At 35.8% G+C, this 24507-nt stretch overlaps 3 protein-coding genes and 1 long non-coding RNA gene across 4 annotated transcripts; all 4 read right to left on the minus strand.

Moving 5' to 3' along the window:
- Positions 1–3830: 3830 nt before the first annotated feature.
- On the minus strand, positions 3831–5105 carry LOC125201323. Its single transcript, XR_007172874.1, has 3 exons — positions 4944–5105; positions 4373–4474; positions 3831–4127 (listed from the first exon to the last, which is right to left on the minus strand). It is a non-coding gene; the product is annotated as an uncharacterized LOC125201323 (long non-coding RNA).
- Positions 5106–6764: 1659 nt separating this feature from the next.
- On the minus strand, positions 6765–7362 carry LOC125210566 (putative disease resistance protein RGA3). Its single transcript, XM_048110108.1, has 2 exons — positions 7047–7362; positions 6765–6949 (listed from the first exon to the last, which is right to left on the minus strand). Exons 1-2 carry the CDS (start codon positions 7360–7362, stop codon positions 6765–6767), a joined length of 501 nt encoding a protein of 166 aa, XP_047966065.1.
- A 6661-nt stretch (positions 7363–14023) lies between these two features.
- LOC125201321 (disease resistance protein RGA2-like) lies at positions 14024–18421 on the minus strand. The gene is made up of 2 exons (XM_048099382.1): positions 15098–18421; positions 14024–14651 (listed from the first exon to the last, which is right to left on the minus strand). The coding sequence occupies exon 1, from the start codon at positions 18415–18417 to the stop codon at positions 15349–15351; it is 3069 nt and encodes a 1022-aa protein (XP_047955339.1). The 5' UTR covers positions 18418–18421; the 3' UTR covers positions 14024–14651; positions 15098–15348.
- Positions 18422–21066: 2645 nt separating this feature from the next.
- LOC125210672 (putative disease resistance protein RGA3) lies at positions 21067–24351 on the minus strand. Its single transcript, XM_048110236.1, has one exon. It carries the CDS (start codon positions 24349–24351, stop codon positions 21067–21069), a length of 3285 nt encoding a protein of 1094 aa, XP_047966193.1.
- Positions 24352–24507: the final 156 nt, after the last annotated feature.

Here is a 24507-nt window from a genome sequence, read left to right on the forward strand (position 1 = left end):
CACTCCTGCATTATGATTCCGACTCATCAAATTATCAGTTATTCTCACCACTTTTGCTTTTCTTTCTCTCTCAAGCATAATGCAAAGTGATATAAAGTTATAAAAGCAAAAGGGAAACAAGTCATGCGTGATTTTTTTCTTGACTAAATCAATATTCCCTCCGTCCATAAAAAATAGAGCGATTGGTGTATGACACGAGTTTTAATATAGAGTTGGTAAAGTAAGAGAGAAGGAAAAAAAAAAAGAGAGAAGGACAAAAAGTAAGTGAGAAGTAGTGTTAGTGGATGATGTGTTGGGTTATTATTTGTTGAAAAATTTCATAAATGATTGTGCATTATTTTTTGTAGACGGCCAAAAATAGTAAATGTGTTCTATATTTTGTGGACGAAGAGAAGAGAGTATAATCTTCGTTCACAATCAATTGCACTGTATTGTATTGGTATTGGTGTTCCTTTTTTCTTTGGGCTTGTTTTTTGTTTGGGCCTCAGTTAAACTATCTCAAATTGAAATAAAAGTAGATGTATAAATATGAATCAAAAGTGGTCTGGCATTATTATGGATCAGCCATTGATTCAATCCAATTAAGCTATTCCAAAGTCCATTAGCTAGCTATCTCGAATCTTAATGGTGGTTGAATATTTGAAATAGTATCTAACGACTTAAGAAAGCAACTTCCTTTGGTAAGAATAAAATAGACCATATATCTTTGTCGGTCAATAGCTTTACGAAACATTACATCCTAAAAGTGGTGATTGGTAACTAGTTGAATTATCAATAAATTAAATTTCTACAATTGGATTAACTATTATTGATTGTATTTAGTTGTTATTATGTCAATTTTAATTTTTCTTCTTCCCATTTTAAACAATTAGAAGTATTTATAAACCTCACCTTCCCTATCCGTCCAAACAAAGACTTGAGATTAGGTAAGTGTTCTAGCGTTAGGATTTCCTCTCTTTCTGAGCACTAGAAAAGTGCTATTTCAATCAAGTACTGTCATCTCATCAGGAATCTTTTGCCTTTGAAAATCCTGAAATCTTCAACTTCTTTAGATTTGTATGAGGTTGGAGGTCTTCTAACACACTCTCATTGTTTCTTTCATCTTCACTATCATCACTCCATTCAAACCGCAAATTAAATAAGTTTGGTTTCTGAAATATATTTGCTTTCAGAGCCTCTTCCTCATAACGTACCTTCTCCAGATTATGAATCACTAGTGATCCTTTGAGATTCTTTAAACTTCCAAGCTCTTCAATACGGTAGCCCTTCTCTTTGCGCACTGTGAAGTGATGTAGTGTTTAGAGATGAGTTATCTGATTTCTTTATGTTTCAATCAAACACCAATCAACTCAACTAAGAATCGGGGCCCACAACTCTATAAAGTCTTAAGTTTCTGTTGTTTTTTTTCCAACTCCATACGTATTCAAGAAATATATAGAAAATTGGATGAAAATAAATTTTTTACATTCCAAAATTCTAATTGAATGAGTTAGGAAAGGTGAAGTCTATAATAAATGGTTAACATTTAATGATTAGTAAGTATACTTTGTCATAACTTTTAAAAGTGCCAAACTATGAAACTACCATTTGAAATGTTCTTAAATTCTGATTTATTTCATAATTTTAAAAATTATTCACAAAATTGTAAAGTTTGGATTTATCATATTCATTCCACGACGAAGAGATCTGATCTTTTAAGGGGATGTTCGGTTGATAAGACTACATCTCATAATTAAATATGTATCATCTTTGGTTCATAAGATTGACCCCCTCAACTTAATCCTAGATGGATAGTCTCGTGATAATTAGTCATAGCCTCCCTCCTCCAACTAAAATAATTCTACAACTTAATCCTCGATGGATAGTCTCATGATAATTAGTCATGACAACCGAACGCCACCTAAGTGTAATCTATTTTAACTAAATAAAGACTTATCCAGTGTTAAAAGAAGATATCGTTTAACTTATCAATGTCATGTACGCCTACCATATCATATCGAATACAATTGCACAAAACTAATTCGGCATGAGATAATTAGGAATAAGTTCAAATTTTATAGTTTTTCAACTGATTTGAAAGTAGAACAAAAATTTGGTGATATTTTCATCAATTTGCCATTTAAAAAATATAGAAAAAAAAAAGATTCGGAAGTACCATGGCTCGGAGAGTTTGTAATGTAAGGTCTTTAATGGGCTTCAATAAACTATATTTGGGCTCAATATTTTGTTTGATAGAAAACCAAAATTGTGAACCTTTCAAGAAATAAAGTTAGTGTAGACATGCCCAAAAAGCTTATTAGATATAATTCGATTTCTCCAATGGATCTCATAAATTGGAGTTGAAATTCGATGGGTTGATTTGCTGGAGAAAAGCTACACGAAATACTGGCTTACGTGGTACAAACTGTGTTTGTTAGTTTGGGCTTTTCTTTCATTTAAATGGACTTGATTCTTCACAGATGGGCCTAAAATGAATTGGGCCTTGCTATATATATACTCCATCCGTCCAAAAAAAATAGAGCAATTTGTTTATGAGACGGGTTTTAATGTAGAATTGGTAAAGTAAGAAAGAAGGAGAAAAAATAAGAGAGAAGGAGAAAAAACAAGTAAGAAATAGTGTCAGTGGAATGATGTGTAAGATTACTATTTGTTGAAAACTTTTCATAAATAATTGTTCTCTATTTTTTGTGGACGGCCCAAAATGGTTATTGTGCTCTATTTTTTGTGGACGAAGGGAGTATGGGAGAGGGAGTAAAGATTTTTAAAAATAATTGTAATTGGATAATATTGAATTTACCACTTTAACTGTCCGACTTTAGTAAAAAATAATTGAGGATGAATGGGATGCGTTAGTGGAACGTATAAAAGCGTATTACTACAATGTAGTAATTGCCAAATCAAAGAAAAAAAAGATTCATTTGACATATGTCAAACAAATATAACTTCTCTAATTTATGATTCTCTATATTAGTAAAGTTTCATGAAAGAAAACAATGAAGTAAAAGGTGGGAAACATCTTTCCAACCGTGAATTTACACAAACTGTACATATAACAACACTATACTAGTACCGTTAATATTTCTCAATTGATTTATTATCTAGGATTGAATACTAGTACCGTTAATATTCCAACTCTAACGAATTAAGAACAGTGAGATTTTGAATTGATTGGGGCAGCCACTCCAAGTTTTCCACCCCCTTCAATTGTAACTGAGTAACTGAGAAAGAATGACCGAATCAGACGAGAACGCAAAGAAATTTCATTGTGTTGTTTAAGACTCTTGTTTCAACAATTATAGACCAATCAAGTTTAAATAATTAGTTCTTTAGTATATTACCAGTACTGTAAGATTACAACTTAGTTGTACGAGCAATTAAGGTGATGAGTAGATAAAGTTTGTTCTCATCAAGAGAGTATGTTTTTCTGGATAAGATTGTAATTACATAAATAAAGTATTGTGGAAGACATCAAAATTATGAAAACACTCGAGAGAATGTCATTCCCAAACGTTTGTAGATAAATTCAGAGCTCCATCAACTTAACTAATTCCAATCCATAAAGATGGTGTAAGAGTAATCGTTCGTCAAGCATTGAACATGCTTAACAAAATTTGGACAAGATTAGCTAAACACTATTCTAAATAGTGTGAGTAAAGAAAGTCTATAATCAAATATTACTAATCTGCTTTTACAATCATGCATCCATTCATGGATTCTTTCTTAAACGGATCATACTCATGTATTCCTCATCATGTTATCAATCATTCCCTAAGTTTAAATACATTAAGGGAGGACAGAGTATTCACTACAGATGCATCAATGCATAGCAATTCAACAGGAAAACTTGTAGATAAGGACTATATAGCTAATGAATAACAAAGATACTACATTAGTGTCTGTCCATAAATTCATGTGGGATTGGAACAACATAAAACCAACCAATAATCCAAAGCATGGAAAACACTACAAACAATCAAAACCATTGAGATCATGGAGTGCTTGATGTGAAGACGATCATGGCACGTTCTGGAGTTGGTACTACGTAAAAGTAGTCTATGGAGAAATCCTACGAACTTCGATCTACTTTTCTGACTCTGTCCAACTCTGTTCTTAGCTTCAATCTCAACCTATATGGTGTGAAATATATTCAAATGAGTCATCACATCCTAGTTTCTTGAAACCTTAATTAACTTTTATTCAATACCAAAGTCTGACTTCGAAATTGATTTCCACACTAATTATATGATGTGCAACCCTAAAATGAAAAAGAAATAAAAACGTAAATAAGAAATAAAATTTGAAAATCTGTAATATGATGTTTTTATTCCTCAAATAGCCTCCGATGACAAAAAATCATTATGTATCAACACACCTCCAACGGAATCCTATGTTCGACTCCTTAGCCTGTTTCACAAGTCCTGCGTGAATACCAAGTTATTCCGAGGCCGTGACTTTTTAAGCTCGTCGGCTGGAACTGCAATAAGAGGTATAAGATGGTTAATGAAGGAGAGGAATTTAAAGCACTACAATTACATGCTTAAGAATTTAAATTTGTTTGGAATTTTTATTATATGGGAAATTGAACCAAAGTAATTGCAAAATAAAAAAAAAATCATTTTACATGTGTCCAACAAATATAACTTGTCTCATTTATGATTCTCTATATTAGCGCAAAGTTTCATGAAAGAAAACAATGAAGATAAAAAAGGTGCACAGCTTAAAGAATTTTTTTTACAGAATCATCTTTGTAACCGTGAATTCACAGAAGCTGTACCAATAACAACCAAAAATCATATACTATTAATATTTGTGAATTGATTTATCTAATTAAGATCGGATGGTTCTATCTTAAAATTTTGACAATTTGGTAGTTTTGGCAAAATATGAAAAAATGATATTCTTTTCTTCCTAAACGGATAGCAAAAAATGATAGTACTACTTACTTGCAACAACATTCAAACGGGTTGGTCATCGATCTTGATTGCCAGATGGGGATGCTGGCTGAGCCATTCTGAATCAATACGTAGTTTCGGGCAATCTCTAATTTCTAAAAGGTTCAATGCATCTACAGAGGGCAGACGCTTCAACTTGTTGCAACTACTGTAGATATAATTCTCTTAGAGATGAGAGGTTCCCCAACCATTGGGGCAATTCTTCTACTCCTATATTCTCCAACTCTAACCTATCAAGAACAGTGAGATGTTGAATTGATTGGGGCAGCCACTCCCAATTTTCCACCCCCTTCAAATATAAGCGATAAGTGAGCTTGCAGCATCCTCGCAGCATCCCTTCCACAGTCTCTGCAATGCCAACACTATCCTCTCTTGACCATTCCACACTCACATCTATCTTAATTCTCTCAAGCTGCTAAGATCCCAACTCTCACTACCAATACTAGCAGCCATCAATTTAGGAACACCTTTGATTCTCAATCGTGTGAGACGAGTAGATGATTTAGCGAGGCAGTCAATTAGCATTGGTAGATTCTTTAGGCTCCTTAATCCATCCAATTGAAGAACCTCAATTGTAGGGGCCCACGACTCTAGCATTTCACACGGCAATTCCATCAGCTCTCTGCATTCTATAATCTCAGCTCACGGAGGATCCCTTGTGATTGTCGTGCTCCACAACTTGGATTCCCAATCGACTTCAGATTTTCACAATCATAATACACAAACTCTCCAGAGAATTGAGGTGTGTGCCAAGGTAATTCTCTCAACACACGACAATTTGATATTTCAAATATGAGAGATTCTGATTGTTAAGGAATAACCATTCTGGCAGACATTCCAATGCCTCTAACTCTTCTATTTTGAGTGACGTTAAATGATTGAACGAAGCATTTATGAGCCTCACCTTCTTCAATCTTTTCAAAGAAAGAGACTTTAGATTAGGCAAGTGCTCCAGCGTTGGGATTTCATCAATTTCTGAGCAATTGGAGAGTGTAATTTCAATCAAGTTGGCAAGCGGTACCCAAGAGCCTTGAGGCCCATCACGTACTGCCATCTTCTCAGCCCATGTTGGAAATCTTTTTCCTTTAAATCCTGAAATCTTCAAATTCTTCACATTTGCATGAGGTTGGAGCCCTTCCAACACACTCTCATTATTTCTTTCATCTTCTCTACCATTATTCCATATAAACACCAAATCAAATAAGTTTGGTTTCTGAAACATATTTGCTTTCAGAGCCTCTTCCTTATCACGCACCATCCTCCAGATTACGAATCACTAGTTTTCCTTTGAGATTCTTCAAACTTCCGAGCTCTTCAATTTGGTAGCCCTTCTCTTTGCCCACTCTGAACTGAGGTAGTGTTTGGAGATTAGTCAATCTCCCAATCTCCGCTGGCAACTTTGTACGAGAACCGATATGAAGATGCCTTAAGTTAAACATGTACTTCAACGTACTTGGCAGTTTCTCAAAATCCCATCTTCTTACTCTTATTGTTTGCAAGTGATGGAGTTCACCAATCCATTTCGGCAACTTTGCAATCTTTGTATTTGAAATATTCAAATTTCTCAAATGTACCAACCCCTAACTGAATCGGGCATCTCTTCATAATCACCAGAAAGTGTAAGATTATGCAAACATTCAAAGTCTGAGAACTTCGTACCAGAAGTTTCATCATTCCAAGAATAATGTACGCAAATGCTTAGCCACTTTTTTCGGAATAGGACTTGATTCTTTTTTGAGAAACATGTATCGCAATGGAGTACCGCCATCTTCATTATTGAATAAGGTAGAAGATGCAAGATCATGCACAAGATCATGCATCACACACCTCTGAAACATTTCCATAATCATCTTTATGTAAAACTTGCAACAAAGAGTTTTGTAGAAGCACATTAAAAAACATGTTGCCCACAGACTCCATGTCATCTCTTTGGCTTGGTTGAAGAAAGCCTTCTGCCATCCATAGTTCAATCAACTCATGCTTCTCGATTTCCCAACCTTTGGGGAAAACCGAACAAAACGCAGAAGCACTTCTTGAGAGACGGTGAAGATAGGTGATCAAAGCTCAATTTCAATATTTTTGAGATATTATCACCTCCTTCACCATCTGAAAGCCAATTTTCATTGATGAAGCGCCACTCTTCTTTGGACTTACCGCGAAGCACTCCCCCAACTACATTGGTAGCTAATGGCAAACCCTGACATCTTTTAGCAATCTTTCTTCCAATCATCTCGAATCCTGATGGAACTTCACCATTTTCATCAAAAGTTTTGGCTTTGATTATGGACCAACAATCTTCATCTGATAAGCCATTCAAAAGATGAATATGAAATGAGTTAACATTTGAAGCAACCTTTTGACTCCTGGTGGTGATGATAATGCCATTACCCTTTGTAGAAGTAACTCCCATTATGGAGTTTATAAAGTCTTCCCATTTCATAACATCTTCATTCCATACATCATCAAGAACAAGAAGATAAGTTTTGCCCTTGAGAGCTTCTTGAAGCCTTTTCTAGGATATTATCTCTGCTCTCAACTCCATCACTAGTCTTTTTAGTCAACTTACAAAGTATTTTGTTGAAAAGGCTAACTGGATCAAAAGTTTGAGAAACATGAATCCAAATAAGTGATCCGAATCGAGCCTTTACACTTTCATGATTAAAGACTTTCCTAGTCAACGTAGTCTTCCCCATACCCCCCATTCCCACAAGATCAAGGATGGAGAAGATCCTTTCCTCCTGGGTTTGGGTGAGCATGTCAACTAGTTTAGGCACATCTTCATCTCTTCCAATAAAGATTGGATCAAGACTGAACGAATCCGTCTCGATGGAAGTATGAGCAACAGCAGCAGGTGCATTCACAACCATGCTTTGAAGGCCAAGATCTAATGCTCTTTTGTTCATACACTCAAAATCCGAATTAATTTGTTTGATTGTGTGAGCCATATCACGCCGACGCAAAATGCCATTAAAGGATGAGAAGCATGATAGTACCTTATCCTTGGCTTTGGGAGTCTTCATTTTCTTCACTTTTTTGTGGAGAAGATGATAGCTGAGTTCATCCAAGACGTTGTCAGCATCGAAAGCCACGGCTTCAAGGTCCCTCAACCAGATCTTAACAGAATCTTGGGTGATGGATTTCTTCTCAGCATCATTCAGGTAGGCTTGAATCGTCTCCAAAGTCCTCTGCATCTGTTGGGCATCTTTGTCGAGACCTCGAAGTAGAGAGTACTCATCCTTGAAAAGGTTGATCAGGTTTTGGACAAGAACTTCAATGGCTGCTGAAGACACTCCTTCCATGGTTTTTGGTATGGTGTTATTTTAAGGGGTGGTGGCACCCTAACATGCCCCTATATATATATATATATATATAGGGATGTACTAAGATAACAACCCTCTTTATTGTAACACCATACCACCATTTTAGGCCATTGGATCTAAAAATCGTGTGTTTGTCATGCTGCCACGTGTAAAAACACGGAGGGGTAAAATAGGAAATTTCTAATTTTACGTTACCAGATTGCAGTGTTGTTAATTGAATATTGCAGTCTTACCACAACAATATTGCAGTTTACCACGACTGCAATATCTAATACAGTAGACTGCAATATCTAATACAGTAGACTGCAAACCCGTGTTTTTTCACGAAACTTAATCCTAGGCGTCCATAGATGAGATCTAACGGACTATATTGGTGGTATGGTATTATCATATCTATGGTGGCACCCTATATGCGGCCCTATATATGGGTGCCACCATAGATATGATAATACCATACCACCAATATAGTCCGTTAGATCTCATCTATGGACGCCTAGGATTAAGTTTCGTGAAAAAACACGGGTTTGCAGTCTACTGTATTAGATATTGCAGTCTATTGTATTAGATATTGCGTCGTGGTAAACTGCAATATTGTTGTGGTAAGACTGCAATATTCAATGAACAACACTGCAATCTGGTAACGTAAAATTAGAAATTTCCTATTTTACCCCTCCGTGTTTTTACACGTGGCAGCATGACAAAGCACACGATTTTCAGATCGAATGGCCTAAAATGGTGGTATGATGTTACAATAAAGGGGGTTGTCATTTTAATCACATCCCTATATATATATATATATATATATATATATATATATATATATATATATATATATATATATATATGGAGATGATCAAAATAAGTATGTGTTTAAATCCAGAAATGCAGCCCAAATCTTAGCCCTAGGATTAGATGATCTAATGGTCAATAATTAACCAAAAATACGGAAGGTCATAATTAAGCAGTTTTAGGTCATATTATAAGATTTGAGTTTATGTCATGTTAAGATCATTTTGGGAGATTTGGGCTGCATTTTTGGATTTAAATGCATTCTTATTTTGATCATCTCCCTATATATATATATATATATATATATATATAGGGGTGTGTTAGGGTCCAAATACAGCATCTTAGTGTAAAACACAGCACAAATCACAGCCCTTGGATCATTAGATTGGATGGTTGTGATTTGTTACATTATCATACTAAAAATCTACATTATTAGGCGAGGTACATTATTAGACTAGAAATGTACATTGTAAGACTAAAACTGTACATTTCTAAACTAAATGCTACATTATTAAACTAAATTGCTACATTATTATCCGAGCTACATTATTAGTCTAAAATTCTACATTATTAGATGACACGTGGCATTAATCTAACCATTAGATCATATGATCCAATGGACTGCAAGTGTTTTGAGTTTTACTTATACTTAGCGTTCTGACCTGAATACATCCCTATATATATATTTATATATATATATATAGGGGCGCACTATGGTGCATAAGGCAAATTCTGTCAAAAATCAAAGCAAACCTCAGCCCTTGGATCCTCAGATTAGATGGTTGTGATCATAATACCCGAGATACATTATTACACTAAAAGCGTTACATTATTAACTAAGCTACATTATTATTAGACTGCACAATCTACATTATTAGACTACAACGTGTTACATTATTAGCCGAGCTACATTACTAGACTACACGATCTACATTATTAGGTGACACGTGGCATTAATCTAATGGTTACATTACAGGATCCAATGGTTGAGATTTGCTTTGATTTTTGACAGAATTTCACTTATGGACCTGATCACATCCCTATATATATATATATATATATATATATATATATATATATATATATATAGGGGTGCGTTAAACTGACAACACTCTTAAAATGACACTGTGACAACACGCTAGACTGCAATATTATATATGCTAGACTGCAATAGTATAAACGCTAGACTGCAATCTATTGCAACCTGGAAAAATTGCGGTCTAGCATATTGGATATTGCAATCCTTGAAAATTTATCTTGAGCTTGCCACATGACAGCTTATTATTCGTCCACATGTACAAATGATTGGCTGGTAATGGTGGTATGATGTTACAGGGTTGGTGAGGATTAGCAACGATCGTAAGCAATTTTGGTTGAAATCTCTAAGTCTCTATTTCATACACATAATAGTAGTAGTTGAAATGAAATCTATATACGAAACTACAAAAAACACATGACACATATATAAATAAGATAGGGCAATCCATCAACAGAAAATGGAAAATGAAATAGTACTTACTTGCTGCAGGATTCAATCGTTTAGTAATGAAATTGCTCTCTCAATCTCTCTGATCAATTTCAAATATTGAGAATTTGAATTTGAGGTAGCAAAACAAGATAATCTCAGCAGGGCATCAATTATTGAAAAGCTAAAGCTAGTGGGTAATATAAAATTATAAGTTGAAGAATCTTGTTGGACGACAGCCCACAGTTCTATCTTACAACTACTAGTAGTGGTCATTTTTTTTTTTTTTTAGAAAACTTTTACTATTTGTCCTATAGTATGACAACTTGCATTTTTTATTGAAAAAATAAAGGATAATTTAAAGCGCAGGATCCTAATCAATAGTAGTAGTATTTATTAATTAATAATATTAGAATTATATAGCGAGTCTTAATTAATACTTCCTCCGTTTTAGATTAATTGATTCCAAAAAATTATGGAATCAATTAGGTTAATTGACCTATTTCTCTTTTGGTGAAAAATTGTAACTATGTTCTCTTTCATAGTAGTATATTTTATTTTGTCTCAAGCTTTATTTCTATGTTCTACTACAATCTCTCAATTTAACTACAAAAATACTATTTTCGTTTAAGATTAATTGTTTTAACAATACAACTCATAGTAAGTTTGTTCATATAAGGGTTTCAATTCATAGCACGATTACATCAGAGCTGCATTTATTGAAAAGCTAGCTAGTGGCTAATTAAAAACTAATGACCTTAAATTAGTCATTATTTAGCTTATTAGGTCTGTCCGAGACGGCCGACCATGATATTAAGGGAGGTTGCTTTTAAATTTTTTATTCTTTTAGATGTTTGATTTTTTCATTAATCGTCAATTAAATTTTATTTGATCTCCTTTAGATTTTATTAATTTTCAATAAAGGTGACTTAACTTGTACACGCATTTGGACTCAACCTTCCTTTTTCTTTGGGCCTTTTTTTCTGGGGCTCAACTAAACTTCCTCATTTTTCATATCTAGAGAAGGAAATGAGATTGGAGGTATACATATGAATAAAATAAGTGATCCGGATACCTTGTCACGTAGTGCATCATGTGGCAATATGTCTAGACAACTAAATTGTGATGATTAAATCAATTGAAAATTACATAAGAGTGTGAAATAAAAGGGCAACAATATAATGGCTATGCTCATTTTGTTTAGGGTGAAATCAGTGTTCCATTTTTCTGTCTCCTCTACTTGTACCATCCTTAAATAAATCCTTTTATTCATATTTTTATAAATTTGAAATTTATAATAATATAATATATTATAAATAATATTTATGCAAAAAATATTAGAATTTTAAAAAGTTATATACTCTACTATTAAATTTATCAACTCTATTTTTATCTAATAGAAATAACAATAAATCATAAAAAAAACTAATTATATATATTCATTTGATGCAACATTAAACTATTAATAATAAATACACGATTCAATTAAAAAACAGAATTAAAATGAAAGAAAAATATATAAAAAAATAAAAATGGTACATAAATGAGACATAAAATGAGCCTCAAAGTCAAGTAAAAATGGTGAATCAATTTATATAAAGTTATGAGTTTGGATATCTAACATAATATTTTGGTCGAGTTGCTTATTTAGTGCACTTTCAATATTTAGTGAAATTTAAGAGATCAGGTAAGTGAAAATGGTCCTATGTATTCAAGAGATGACCGAATAGTAAATTGTGTAAGTGCAAATTCATGTAGGTACATCAATTATGGGTTTGATTGGACACAGAAAATAATATCTCAAAACCCCAAATCACAATTATGTGTAGATGCATAAAATAATTTGATAGAATGTTTGATTGGAAATGGCAGCAAAATAAATCGAATTTAATCAATTCCCATATGCCAAGGTGTCCTGTGCAAAAGTTATACATTTTCCTGAAATAAGCACAAAAAATTCCTATAAGTGCAGGGTAACAAAATTCATATTTTATCTTGGCAAATTACACAATTTGCACAAAATATTTGAAGTTTGTATAAATCATTGTACAAAAAGTTTCATTATGTGTTCGAACATCATTAACTCTTTACCTGCGCAGCGTACATATGCACGCATGTTTATACGTAATCTCTCTACTTTGTTGTTGTTTTACAGTAGATGGAAGGGCTAAGGATCCGATGAGTCCAGTTCCAGGTACTCAGCATCGTGGCCACGATGATGGTGGCGACAAGTTCAGCAGATCACACGTAGCGCACAGCTACTCATCAGGCAGCTTGGGGGAGCTCCGGTTCGGAAACACTAATGTTGGTCACCTCTATCTGAACTAAGACATTTATTTTAGTGTTCTTTGAAATTATACAAATATATATACTTCCTCCGTTGGTTGTTCCTTTGTTAAGTAATCCGTACTTCTTTTTTAAACGATCCAAGGTAAGTGAGGCATTTTATTTTTTGGCAAGATCAAACACTTTAATTTGTTTCTCTCCTGCTTTATTATTTCTCAATTTAAGTAACTAAATACCACTTTCTTAAATCTTGTGCTGAAAAAACATCTAACTAAACAAGGGATCAATGGCTGCTGAAGATGCTCCTTCCATGGTTTTGCAGAGAGAGAAAATGCGGATAAGTTTATCTTCCAAGATGAGGAATGCTTGTGGACGATGTGCTCTCTCGTGCATTATGGAAAGATAAGTATATTTTGGGCCTTTACAACTTAACTCAAACACTCGCATTTAGCTCTACCTTCATTTTATCTTTGGGCCTTTTTTTTGTCTGGGCCTCAATTATACTGCCTAATATATTATTTTGACTTTTAAGAAGTAATGTAGAGATGCCCAAAAGCTTCACGAAATATGTGGCTTACGTGTTTCAAATTGGGCTTTTCTTTCATTTAATTGGACTTGATTCTTCATATATGGGCTTAAAATCTAATGGGCCGTGCTATATATATAGGCCTGGGGAGGGAGTGTCAAATCAATATTTTTTTGTTATTCTAGTAACTACATGCCAATCACGAAATGAACAAGATTGATATTTGTACGGAAATTATCATTAAAAGATTTGAAAAATACTCCCTCCGTCTCAAGGTAGTTGGGGAATTTTTAGTAGACACGAGATTTAAGAAATTAATTTGTTAAAAACTAATTAAAGTTGTTAAACATTTTTCCAAACACATGAAAATAAACTTGTTAGGAATCATATTCCTAGGATTTTTTTTTCTCAGGATTCATTTTTCTTGACAGCTTTACGATCTCTACTAATCCTTGCGAGTCTATGGTATATCTGTTGAATTTCTACTTGCTGATTTGACATATATCCATTGTTTTGGCATTCATGGTGCATCTTCTGCACTATTGGAGATCTTGAAAGATTTTATCCGTGTTGTCATTAAGTGCTCATTTGAAATATAAAATTTCTATCCATTTGGTTGCTTAAACGCAGTTTTTGTTGACGAGAACATCTCTTATACAACCTATTTTACTATGTGAAGAAAGGAGAAGAAAAATAAATATCATATATAAAAGAGGTTAAAAGAGCGTTGATAGGTAGAAGGGAAAGGAAGATGCAAACACAAAATGAGGAATACGAGGGCAATAACTGAAGCCGTGAGATCAGCCAAATTGTCTCGCATCCAATTGACATCAAAGGGGGAACCAAGACAAATAACCAGAGTAGGATGAGCTCAAGATAGAAGAGATCAGATTTTTACTCTACCAATATCAAGATGGGAAATCAGATTTCCCCAATCTTATACCATTAAGTAACACCATTTCAAACCAAGCTCAAAAGCAGTTAGAACTTATAGCCCAAATGGTATATTACCTCCCCAAAAGTCAGGCACAAGATAGAGCACTATATAAGGGTTTGCAGCAAGGAGAAGGAGTGGCAGTGGCAGAAACCAAGAGGAATCACCAAAGCTATGTAATCCTTTATGAGAACAACATGCATATAGACAATCAAATTAAAACCAGTTAAGTCATGGATTGCTTCGATGTGAAGATAAAGGCATGTTCCAGGATTGGTACGGATCTTCTTAAGATTTCTCCAAAGTCATCTGCAGCTGTTTCACATGTCCTGAGTGAACATCAAGCTATTCCGAGACTGTAACTTTTTAAGCTCTAGAACTGCATCAAAAAGAGGGATAAGATGGTTAATGAAGCTTATCCCTTTCTTTCATGTTTGGAGGATAGGAAATTCAAGCAATACAATTACATGTGTAGTACTATAAGATCATGAAATTTAGCATATTACTACAGTGATTGATGAAGCTTATCCCTTTCTTTCATGTTTGGAAATTATAGCAATACTACTACAATGCTTAAGATGGAGTTTTGTTTTATAGGAAAAATTGCACCAAAGTAAATGCAAAATCAAGGAAAAAAGATTCATTTGACATGTGTCCAACAAACATAATTTGTCTCATTTATGATTCTCCATATCGACAAAGTTTCATGAAATAAAACAATGAAGTCAAAAGGTGCACAGCACAATGAAAAAAAAAACAGAGAGCATTCCATTGCTTTAATAAAATATTTTCCTAAACGGTATATGAAAAGAATATGATACTTACTTGCAACAACATTCAAACGGGTTCGCCATCGACCTCGATTTTGAGATGGAGATGGTGGTTGCGCCACTCCGAATCAATGTGTAGTTCCGGGCAATCTATAATATGCAACTCTTCTAATGTAGTGAGGCGGTTCAACGCATCCACAGAGGGCAGACGCTTCAACTTGTTGCAACGGCAAAGATATAACTCTGTTAGAGATGAGAGGTTCCACAACCATTGTGGCAATTCTTCTACTCCTATATTCTCCAATGTTAATATATCAAGAGTGGTGAGATATTGGATTGATTGGGGCAGCCACTCCCAAATTTCCACCCCTTTATATGTAACCATATAAGTGAGTTGCAGCATGTTTGCAGCATCCCTTCCACAGTGTCTGCAATGCCAACACTATCCTCTCTTGACCATTCCACACTCACATCTATGCTTAATGATTTCATCTTGCTAAGATCCCAACTCTCAACACTATTACTACTAGCACCCATCAATTTAGGAACACCTGTGATTATCAAATACATGAGACCAGTAGATGATTTAGCGAGGCAGTCAATTAACATTGGTAGATTCTTTAGCCTCCTTAATCCTTCCAATTCAAGATCCTTAATTGTAGGGGCCCATGACTCTAGCATTTGACACGGAAATTCCATCAGCTCTCCGCATTCTACAATACTCAGCGCACGGAGGATCCCCTGTGATTGTCTTGCTCCGCCACTTGGATTCCCAATCGATTTCAGATTCTCACAACCCCAAATATACAAATTCTCCAAAGAATGGAGGGTGTTCAAGCCATCTGGTAATTTACTCAACACACGACAATTTGATATTTTCAAAGTTGAGATATCCTGATTGTTAAGGAATAACCATTCTGGCAGACATTCCAATGCCTCTAATTCTTTTATTTTGAGTGACGTCAAATGATTGAATGAAGTATTCATGAACCTCACCTTCTTCAATTCTTTCAAAGAAAGAGACTTGAGATTAGGCAAGTGCTCCAGCATTGGGATTTCCTCTATTTCTGAGCACCCGGAGAGTTTAATTTTAATCAAGTTGGCAAGCGGTACCCAAGAGCCTTGAGGCCCATCACGTACTTCCATCTTTTCAGCCCATATTGGAAATCTTTTTCCTTTGAATCCTGAAATCTTCAACTTCTTCAGATTTGCATGAGGTAGGAGGCCTTCCAACACATTCTCATCATTTCTTTCATCTTCTCTACCATCATCCCATTCAAAAGACAGATCAAATAAGTTTGGCTTTTGAAACATATTTGCTTTCAGAGCCTTTTCCTTGTCATGCACCATCTCCAGATTACGAATTACTAGTGTTCCTTTGAGATTCTTCAAACTTCCGAGCTCTTCAATTTGGTTGCCCTTCTGATTGCCCACTGTGAAGTGAGGTAGTGTTTGGAGATTAGTCAATCTCCCAATCTCCGCCGGCAACTTTGCATCAAAATGGATGTGAAGATGCCTTAAGTTAAACATGTACTTTAACGTACTTGGCAGTTCATCTATGTACCTCCTTGCTCTTAATGTTTGCAAGTGATAAAGCTCACCAATCCACTTGGGAAACTTTCGAATCCTTGTATCCGAAATATTCAAATTTCTCAAATGTACCAACCCCCTAATTGAATTGGGAAGCTCTTCATAATTACCAGAAAGAGTAAGATTACGCAAATATTCTAGGCATGAGAACTTCGTACCAGAAGTTTCACCATGCAAGAATAATGTACGCAAATGCTTGGCCTCCTTTTCTGGAATAGGACTTAATTCTTCTTGGAGAAACCTATATCGAATTGGGGTGTTGCCATCTGAATTATTGGATAAAATATTAGATGCGAGATCATGCACAAGATCGTGCATCAGATAACTTTCCACATTTCCATAATCATCACTCATTTGAACTTGCAACAAAGAGTTCTGTAGAAGCACATTGAAAAACATGTCGCCCACGGACTCCATGTCATCTCTTCGGCTTGGTTGAAGAAAACCTTCTGCCATCCATAGTTCAATCAATCCCTCCTTGTCGATTTTCCAACCTTTGGGGAATATCGAACAAAACATGAAACACTTCTTGAGCAACGGTGAAGAGAGGTGATCAAAGCTCAATTTCAATATTTTTGAGATATTGTCACCTCCTTCAGCAGCTGAAAGCCATTTTTCACTGATGAAGCGCCAATCTTCTTCAGACTTACCGCGAAGCACTCCGCCAGCTACATTGGCAGCTAAGGGCAAACCCTGGCATCTTTTAGCAATCTTTCTTCCTGTCATCTCGAATCCTGATGGAACTTCACCATTTTCGTCATAAGTTTTGGCTTTGATTATAGACCAACAAACTTCATCTGATAATCCATTCAAATGATGAATATAAAATGGGTGAACGGTTGAAGCAACATTTTCACTTCTGGTGGTGATCAAAATGCCATTTCCCATAGTGGAAGTCACTCCAGACATGGAATTCATAAAGTCTTCCCACATTGAAACATCTTCGTTCCATACATCATCAAGAACGAGAAGATAAGTTTTAGACTTGAGAACTTCTTGAAGCCTTTTCAAGATAAGTTCCCTGCTTTGAACTCCATCACCAATATGTGAACTCAACGCTGAAAGGATTTTTTTGAAAAGACTAATTGGATCAAAAGTTTGGGAAACATGAACCCAAATAAGTGAACCAAATCGAGCCTTTACACTTTCATGATTAAAGACTTTCCTAGTCAACGTAGTCTTCCCCATACCCCCCATTCCAACTAGAGCAACCATGCAAAAGATCCGATCATCCTGGATCTCGGTGAGCATGTGAACTAGTTTAGGCATATCATCGTCTCTTCCAATGAAGATTGGATCAAGACTGACCGAATCCGACTCAATGGAAGTATGAGCAATAGCAGCAGGTGCACTCACAACCAACGTTTCAAGGCCAAGCTCTTTTGCCGTTTTCTTCATAGACTCAAAAGTAGTATTGATTTGTTTGATTGTGTGAGCCATATTATGCCGACTCGAAATGCCATTAAAGGATGAGAAGAATGATAGTACCTTATCCTTGGCTTTGGGTGTCATCATTTTCTTAACTTGTTTGTGGAGAAGATGATAGCTGAATTCGTCCAAGACATTCTCAGCATCGAAAGCCACGGCTTCAAGCTCCCTCAACCAGATCTTGACAGAATCTTGGGTGATGGATTTCTTCTCAGCATCACTCAAGTAGGCTTGAATCGTCTCCAAAGTCCTCTGCAGCTGATGAGCATCTTTGTTGAGACCTCGAAGGAGAGAGTACTCATCCTTGAGAAGGTTGATGAGGTTTTGGACAAGAACTTCAATGGCTGCTGAAGACATTCCTTCCATGATATCGCAGAGATAGATCTAGACAGAAAATAATGGTATGTTTATCTTCCAAGATGAGGAATACTTGTGGACGATATGCATATACAATAAGGTCTCTCTCATGCATTATGACTCTTACCCACCACCACACTGTCTATTAATTGTCTTTGACAATTTCTTTGATTTTGAAATTGTTTAATGGAATGATAACTACAGATTAGTCCCTAGCGTCCTCATGCTAATTAGAAGTCCCATGAAATGTATATCGATCTTAGTGTAATGAAATGTAAGTGAGTTCGTAGAATGTAAAGTTCATTTGTTAAGAATTATACTCCCTCCGTCCCGGCTAAGATGACACATTGCTAAGCCGGCACGGGGTTTTAGGAGTTATTGGTTAAAGTGTTTAATTGGAGAGAGAAGGTGGATGTAAGTATTAAAGTAGAGAGATAAAGAAAGATGAATATTTTAATAGGAGTGAGAAAAAGTGGTTGAGTGTATTAATTAGAGGGAGAAAGTTACCAAAAAAGAAAATGTGTCATCTTAGTTGGGACAGACTAAAAAGGAAAATGTGTCATTTTAAACGGGACGGAGGGAGTAGAAATGAAATGAGAGTTCTAAGGGAACTGGACTAAGATGGTAAAATGGAACTTCTAATGGACATCGGAGGGAGTGATATTTTGGAACTTTATAACTTACTCATACTCACATTTAGCTTTCTTTAAACTACCTCGTTTTTTTAAATTTAGCGGAGGAAATAAGATTAAAACTTTTATGAAATAAAGTTAGACATGCCCAAAAAGCTTATTCAAATACTGGGCTTACGTGTTACAAATCGTGTTTGTTACTTTGGGCTTTTCTTTCATTTTTTAAATTTGATTCTGCATAGATGGGCCAAAAAGTGGATTGGGCCTTGCTATATATATACGGCAAGGGGCTACATACCAGTCAGTTATGCAATAAAAGATATTTAAAAATAATTGTTATTGCATTCATTAAATTGTACTTCCTCCGTCCCAAGATATTAGAGCCCTTTCTTTTGGGCACAAGAATTTAGGAGATGCTATTTAGTGGTGTAAGTGGAGTTGATAGTAAAGTAAATTTTTATCATAAATAGAAATGGCTCAAATATGCTGGGACATCCAAAAATGAATAAGGGTCTAATATGTTGGGACGAATGGAGTACTCTTTTCACACTATATTTTTCGGCTCGAACTCGGCATGAATTTTTTAAAATATACATAAAAATGGGTTGAAAAAGTTCGTTGAATATTAATTTCATTTTTATATTCCATCCATACCGTAGAAACAAATACTAGTAGTATTTTTTTTTTTTTTAACGTTCTATAGATAATAGATATCTGATTATGAAAATCTTATAATTCTTCTTGCTTTATCAGTTGTGGACTCTACCTTCCACTAATGTTATTTTAATTATATCTTCTTTTTTTTTTACTAACTATACATTAAAATTTGTAGCTAAATTACTTATTGTGATGTACCAAAGAAAGTATATTGTAATGTACCAAAGAAAGTATATTAGTTTATAATATGTCTATGATGTTAGTGATAAGCAAGAACAGTTATAGTGAATGTGGTATTTATTATAAACATCTATTATTGACAAAATTGAGAAATTTTATTATGGACGGAAGGAATATTATTCAAACATACTCATAGATCACAGAGAAATGCTTAGCTTCCATTTACTACGACGACGGCTCATGCTCCGAGTCACAAAAATCGTTGTTACTTATTTTTTGCACTCTCACGTAAAAAATTCTAGATTAGGCAACCGATTCAATCCATATAAACTATTCCAAAATCCATTAGGGTCCGTTTGATACACGAAATTTGAATTTTAATGAGAAGGAATTGAATGAAAGTGCATTCACATTTCACATTTTGATCCGGCTAGTAAGCTTTAGAGATTAGGTATTCTCGTAAGAATAATCGAGCTAATGCTATCGGTGCCATAGATGAAAATCAAAACATAAGACAAACTAAATAATTCACCAAAGTATTATGTAAAATTCAACCCCTCTGTAGAGCAATGACAATTGCCTACTTTTCACCTGACAGTGTGACTTGTAACGACAATTCACGCGGTCAAGTGTAATGTTCTGACCCCTCTGGATTACGATTGACTAGACCGTGTGGAACGTTGTGACATCCCAACTAACCAAATGGGGTGTTCCGACTCCGATTCGCACCACATACACGGACCACGTTTACTACTCACAAAATGCACAAGCCACGTGAGCCTTATTGTCTTTTATTTTCTCCATTCTTCTCTCTAATTCGTTCGCGCTGTGCTTTCACCTCAATTCGCGACCTATGATGAGAATTTACAACCAATATGAGTCTAATAGCATGTACAAGTTCATGAAACCTAAGGAGTGAGATGACCTATCTGATTTACATCACAGTTAACCATGGCCAAGATGGATTATTAAAAATCTTTGGAGTATAGAAAAAGAAAAGAAAAAGGTGATGAAATTTCGGTATAATCAGTTAATCTGTATGAACTATGAAGAAACTGTTTTCTAATATCATGGAAAACAGAGTATAAGAAATGACAAATGAGAGGATTTGCAAATAGAGAGCCATCCATTGCTTCATGAAAATATTTATCTCAACAGAACATGAAAAAATGATAAGTACTTACATGCTCTCAACAACCTTGATTTTGAGATGGCGATGGTTGTGCCACTCCGAATCAATATGTAGTTCCCGGCAATCTTTAATTTCCAACCGTTTTAATTGAGTGAGACTCTTCAGAGCATTCACTGAGGGCAGACTCCTCACCTTTTTGCAGCCATGTATGCTCAACTTCGATAGACACGAGAGGTCCCCGAACCACAGGGGAAATTCTTGTACCCCTACATTCTCCAACTTCAAACTATCAAGAGCAGTGAGATGCTGAATTGATTGGGGCAGCCACTCACAGTTTTCCACCCCTCTTAACTTTAACCGAGAAAGTGAGTCGCGACATCCTTCCAATAAGGCATCAACTGTGTGTTCAATGGCATCACAATCCTCCCTTGACCAGTTCACACTCACATCTATCACTAATTTAGACAAGCTGCCTAAACCCGAACTCTCAACACTACCGGCAGCCATCAAGTTAGGAACACCTACTATTCTCAACTCATTGAGACGAGTAGATGATTTAGAGAGACAGTCAATCAGCATTGGTAGATTCTTTAGGCTTCTTAATTCCTCCAATTGGAGAAACTCTATTGTGGGCGCCCACAAATCTAGCATTTGAGGTGGCAATTCCACCAGCTCTCGGCACCTTATAATACTCAAGCGATGGAGGACTCCTCGATGTTGTCCTGTTCCGCCCATTGGATTCCCAATCGACTTCAGATTTTTGCAGTCTTCTATAGTCAATTGATCAAGTGAATTGAGGGTGTCCAGTCCATCTGGTAATGCTCTCAACAAACGACATTCGCTTATCTCCAAATATGAGAGGTTGGGATTGTTATAGAATAAGCAATCTGGTAGACATTCCAATCTCTCTAATCGTTTTATACGGAGGGACCTTAAATTTAATGAAGAATTTACGAACCTCACCTTTTTCAGTCCCAACAAACAAAGACTTTTGAGATTCGGCAAGTGCTCCACCATTGGGATTTCCTCAATTTCTGAGCAGCTCGAGAGTGATATCCCAATCAAGTTGTGAAGTGGTACCCAAGAGCCTCGAGGCCCATCACGTACCGCCATCTTCTCACACCATGATCCAAGTCTTTTGCCTTGGAATCCAAAAATTGCCAACGTCCGCAAATTTGCATGAGGTTGCAGGCCTTCCAACACACTCTCATCATTTCTCTCATTTTCTTTCTCAGCACTCCAAGAAAACTTCAAATGAAATAAGTTTGGATTCTCAAATATGTTTGCTTTAAGTGCCTCTTCCTTGTCACGCACCCTTTCAAGATTTCCAATATATAATTCTCCTTTAAGACTCTTCAAACTTCCAAGCTCTTCAATTTGGTAGCCTTTCTCTTTGCCCACTTTAAAATATGGTAGTGTTTGGAGACTAGTTAATCTCCCAATCTCGGCAGGAAACTCTATCTCTGAATCAATGGCGATATAAAGATGCCTTAAGTTAATCAAATATTTCAACGTACTTGGTAATTTCTTTAGTACCCATGAGTCTGCTCTTAATGTCTGCAAGTGATGGAGTGTATTGATCCACTCCGGCAAGTTTCTAATTATTGTACATGAAATATCAAGATTTCTCAAATGTATCAACTTCCTTAGTGATTTGGGCAACTCGGTATAATCACCACCATAAAGAGTTAGATTACGCAAACATTTGAAGTCTGGGAACATGTTACCATAACGTACACCTCTTGAGAAAAATGTACGCAAATGCGTGGCTACTTCTTTGGGAATAGTACTTGATCTTTCTTCGAGAAACATGTATCGAACTGGTGTGATAACATGTGCATTATTAGATAAAACAGAAGATGCAAGATCATGCACAAGATCGTGCATCACACATTTTCTAACATTTCCATCTTTATCTCTTTGTGCAACTTGCAACAAAGAGTTGTGTAGAAGCACATTAAATAACATGTTGCCTACAGACTCCATGTCATATCTTCGGCTTGGTTGAAGAAACCCCTCTGCCATCCATAGTTCAATCAGCTCCTGCTTCACGATTTCTTGACCTTTGGGGAAAACCGAACAATACGCAAAGCATTTCTTGAGTGATGGTGGCGACAGATCATCAAAGCTCAATTTTAGTATATTTTTTATATTTTGACCTCCTTCTTCATCTGAAAGCCAATTTTCACTCATGAAATGCCACTCTTCTACGGACTTATAACGGAGCACACCCCCGACTACATTGGCATCTAAGGGCAAACCCTGACATGCTTTTGCAATCTTTCTTCCAATCATCTCAAATCCCGATGGAACTTCTCCATTTCCATCAAAATTTTTTGCTTTGATTATGTACCAGCAATCATCATCTGATAATCCATTTAAATGATGAATTTCAAGCGGGATAACAATCGAAGCAACCTTTTCTTTCCTTGTGGTGATGATAATGCCATTTTCCTTAGTAGAAGTGACTCCTGAAATGGAATTTATAAAGTCTTCCCACTTAGGAATATCTTCATTCCAGATATCATCAAGAACAAGAAGAAAGGTTTTCGCCACGAGAGCTTCTTGAAGCTTTTTCAAGATAACTTCCCTACTCTGAATCCCATCACCAATATCTGGTGTCAATGTCAAAAGGATTTTTCTTAAAAGAAGGATGGGATCAAAAGTTTGAGAAACATGAACCCAAATATGTGATCCGAATCGAGCCTTTACTCTTTCATGATTAAATACTTTCCTAGTCAACGTAGTCTTCCCCAAACCCCCCATTCCCACAAGAGCAAGGATTGAGAAGATCCGTTCCTTTGGGCGGGTTTGGGTGAGCAAGTCAACTAGTTTAGGCACATCATCATCTCTTCCAATAAAGATTGGATCAAGACTGAACGAATCAGTCTCCAACGAAGTATGAGCAGCAAGAACAGGAGCATTCACAACCATGCTTTGAAGGCCAAGATCTGATGCCCTTTTATTCATAGCCTCAAAAGTGGTATTGATTTGTTTGATTGTATGAGCCATATTATGCCTACGTGAAACACGATTAAAGGATGAGAAGGACGATATTACCTTATCCTTCGCTTTGGGTGCCATCATTTTCTTGACTTTTTTGTGGAGAAAATGATAGCTGAGTTCGTCCAAGACATTATCCGCATCGAAAGCCACAGCTTCAAGCTCCCCCAACCAGATCTTGACAGCATGTTGGGTGATGGACTTGTTCTCAGCGTCGCTCAAGTAGGCTTGAATCATCCCCAAAGTCCTCTGCAGCTGTCGGGCATCTTCATCGAGGCCTCGAACTAGAAAGTACTCTTCTTTGGCTGCGGTAGACACACCACCATCCATGGTTTTGCAGAGAGAGAATATGTTTAAGTTTCTTCTTTGGGAAGATGAATGCTTGTAAATGTGAACCTGAGCATGAAAGACCAATATACAATAGCATAAGTCCAACAGTTCGTATATGACAAAAACAAGAATTAAGCTCCTTGTTTGTAACGACTT

The sequence above is a fragment of the Salvia hispanica genome, chromosome 1 (genome assembly GCF_023119035.1).
Source record: "Salvia hispanica cultivar TCC Black 2014 chromosome 1, UniMelb_Shisp_WGS_1.0, whole genome shotgun sequence".
Classification (NCBI taxonomy): Eukaryota; Viridiplantae; Streptophyta; class Magnoliopsida; order Lamiales; family Lamiaceae; genus Salvia; species Salvia hispanica.

What these genes read in the sequence shown, in the direction of transcription:
- LOC125201321 (XM_048099382.1), bottom strand. Translation starts at nt 18,417, where the DNA reads ATGTCTTCAGCAGCCATTGAAGTTCTTGTCCAAAACCTCATCAACCTT.
- LOC125210566 (XM_048110108.1), bottom strand. Translation starts at nt 7,362, where the DNA reads ATGGGAGTTACTTCTACAAAGGGTAATGGCATTATCATCACCACCAGG. An exon ending in GCTTTCAGATGGTGAAGGAG is followed by an intron (nt 6,950 to 7,046) that starts GTGATAATATCT and finishes TTTTCCCCAAAG; the next exon opens with GTTGGGAAATCGAGAAGCAT.
- LOC125210672 (XM_048110236.1), bottom strand. Translation starts at nt 24,351, where the DNA reads ATGGATGGTGGTGTGTCTACCGCAGCCAAAGAAGAGTACTTTCTAGTT.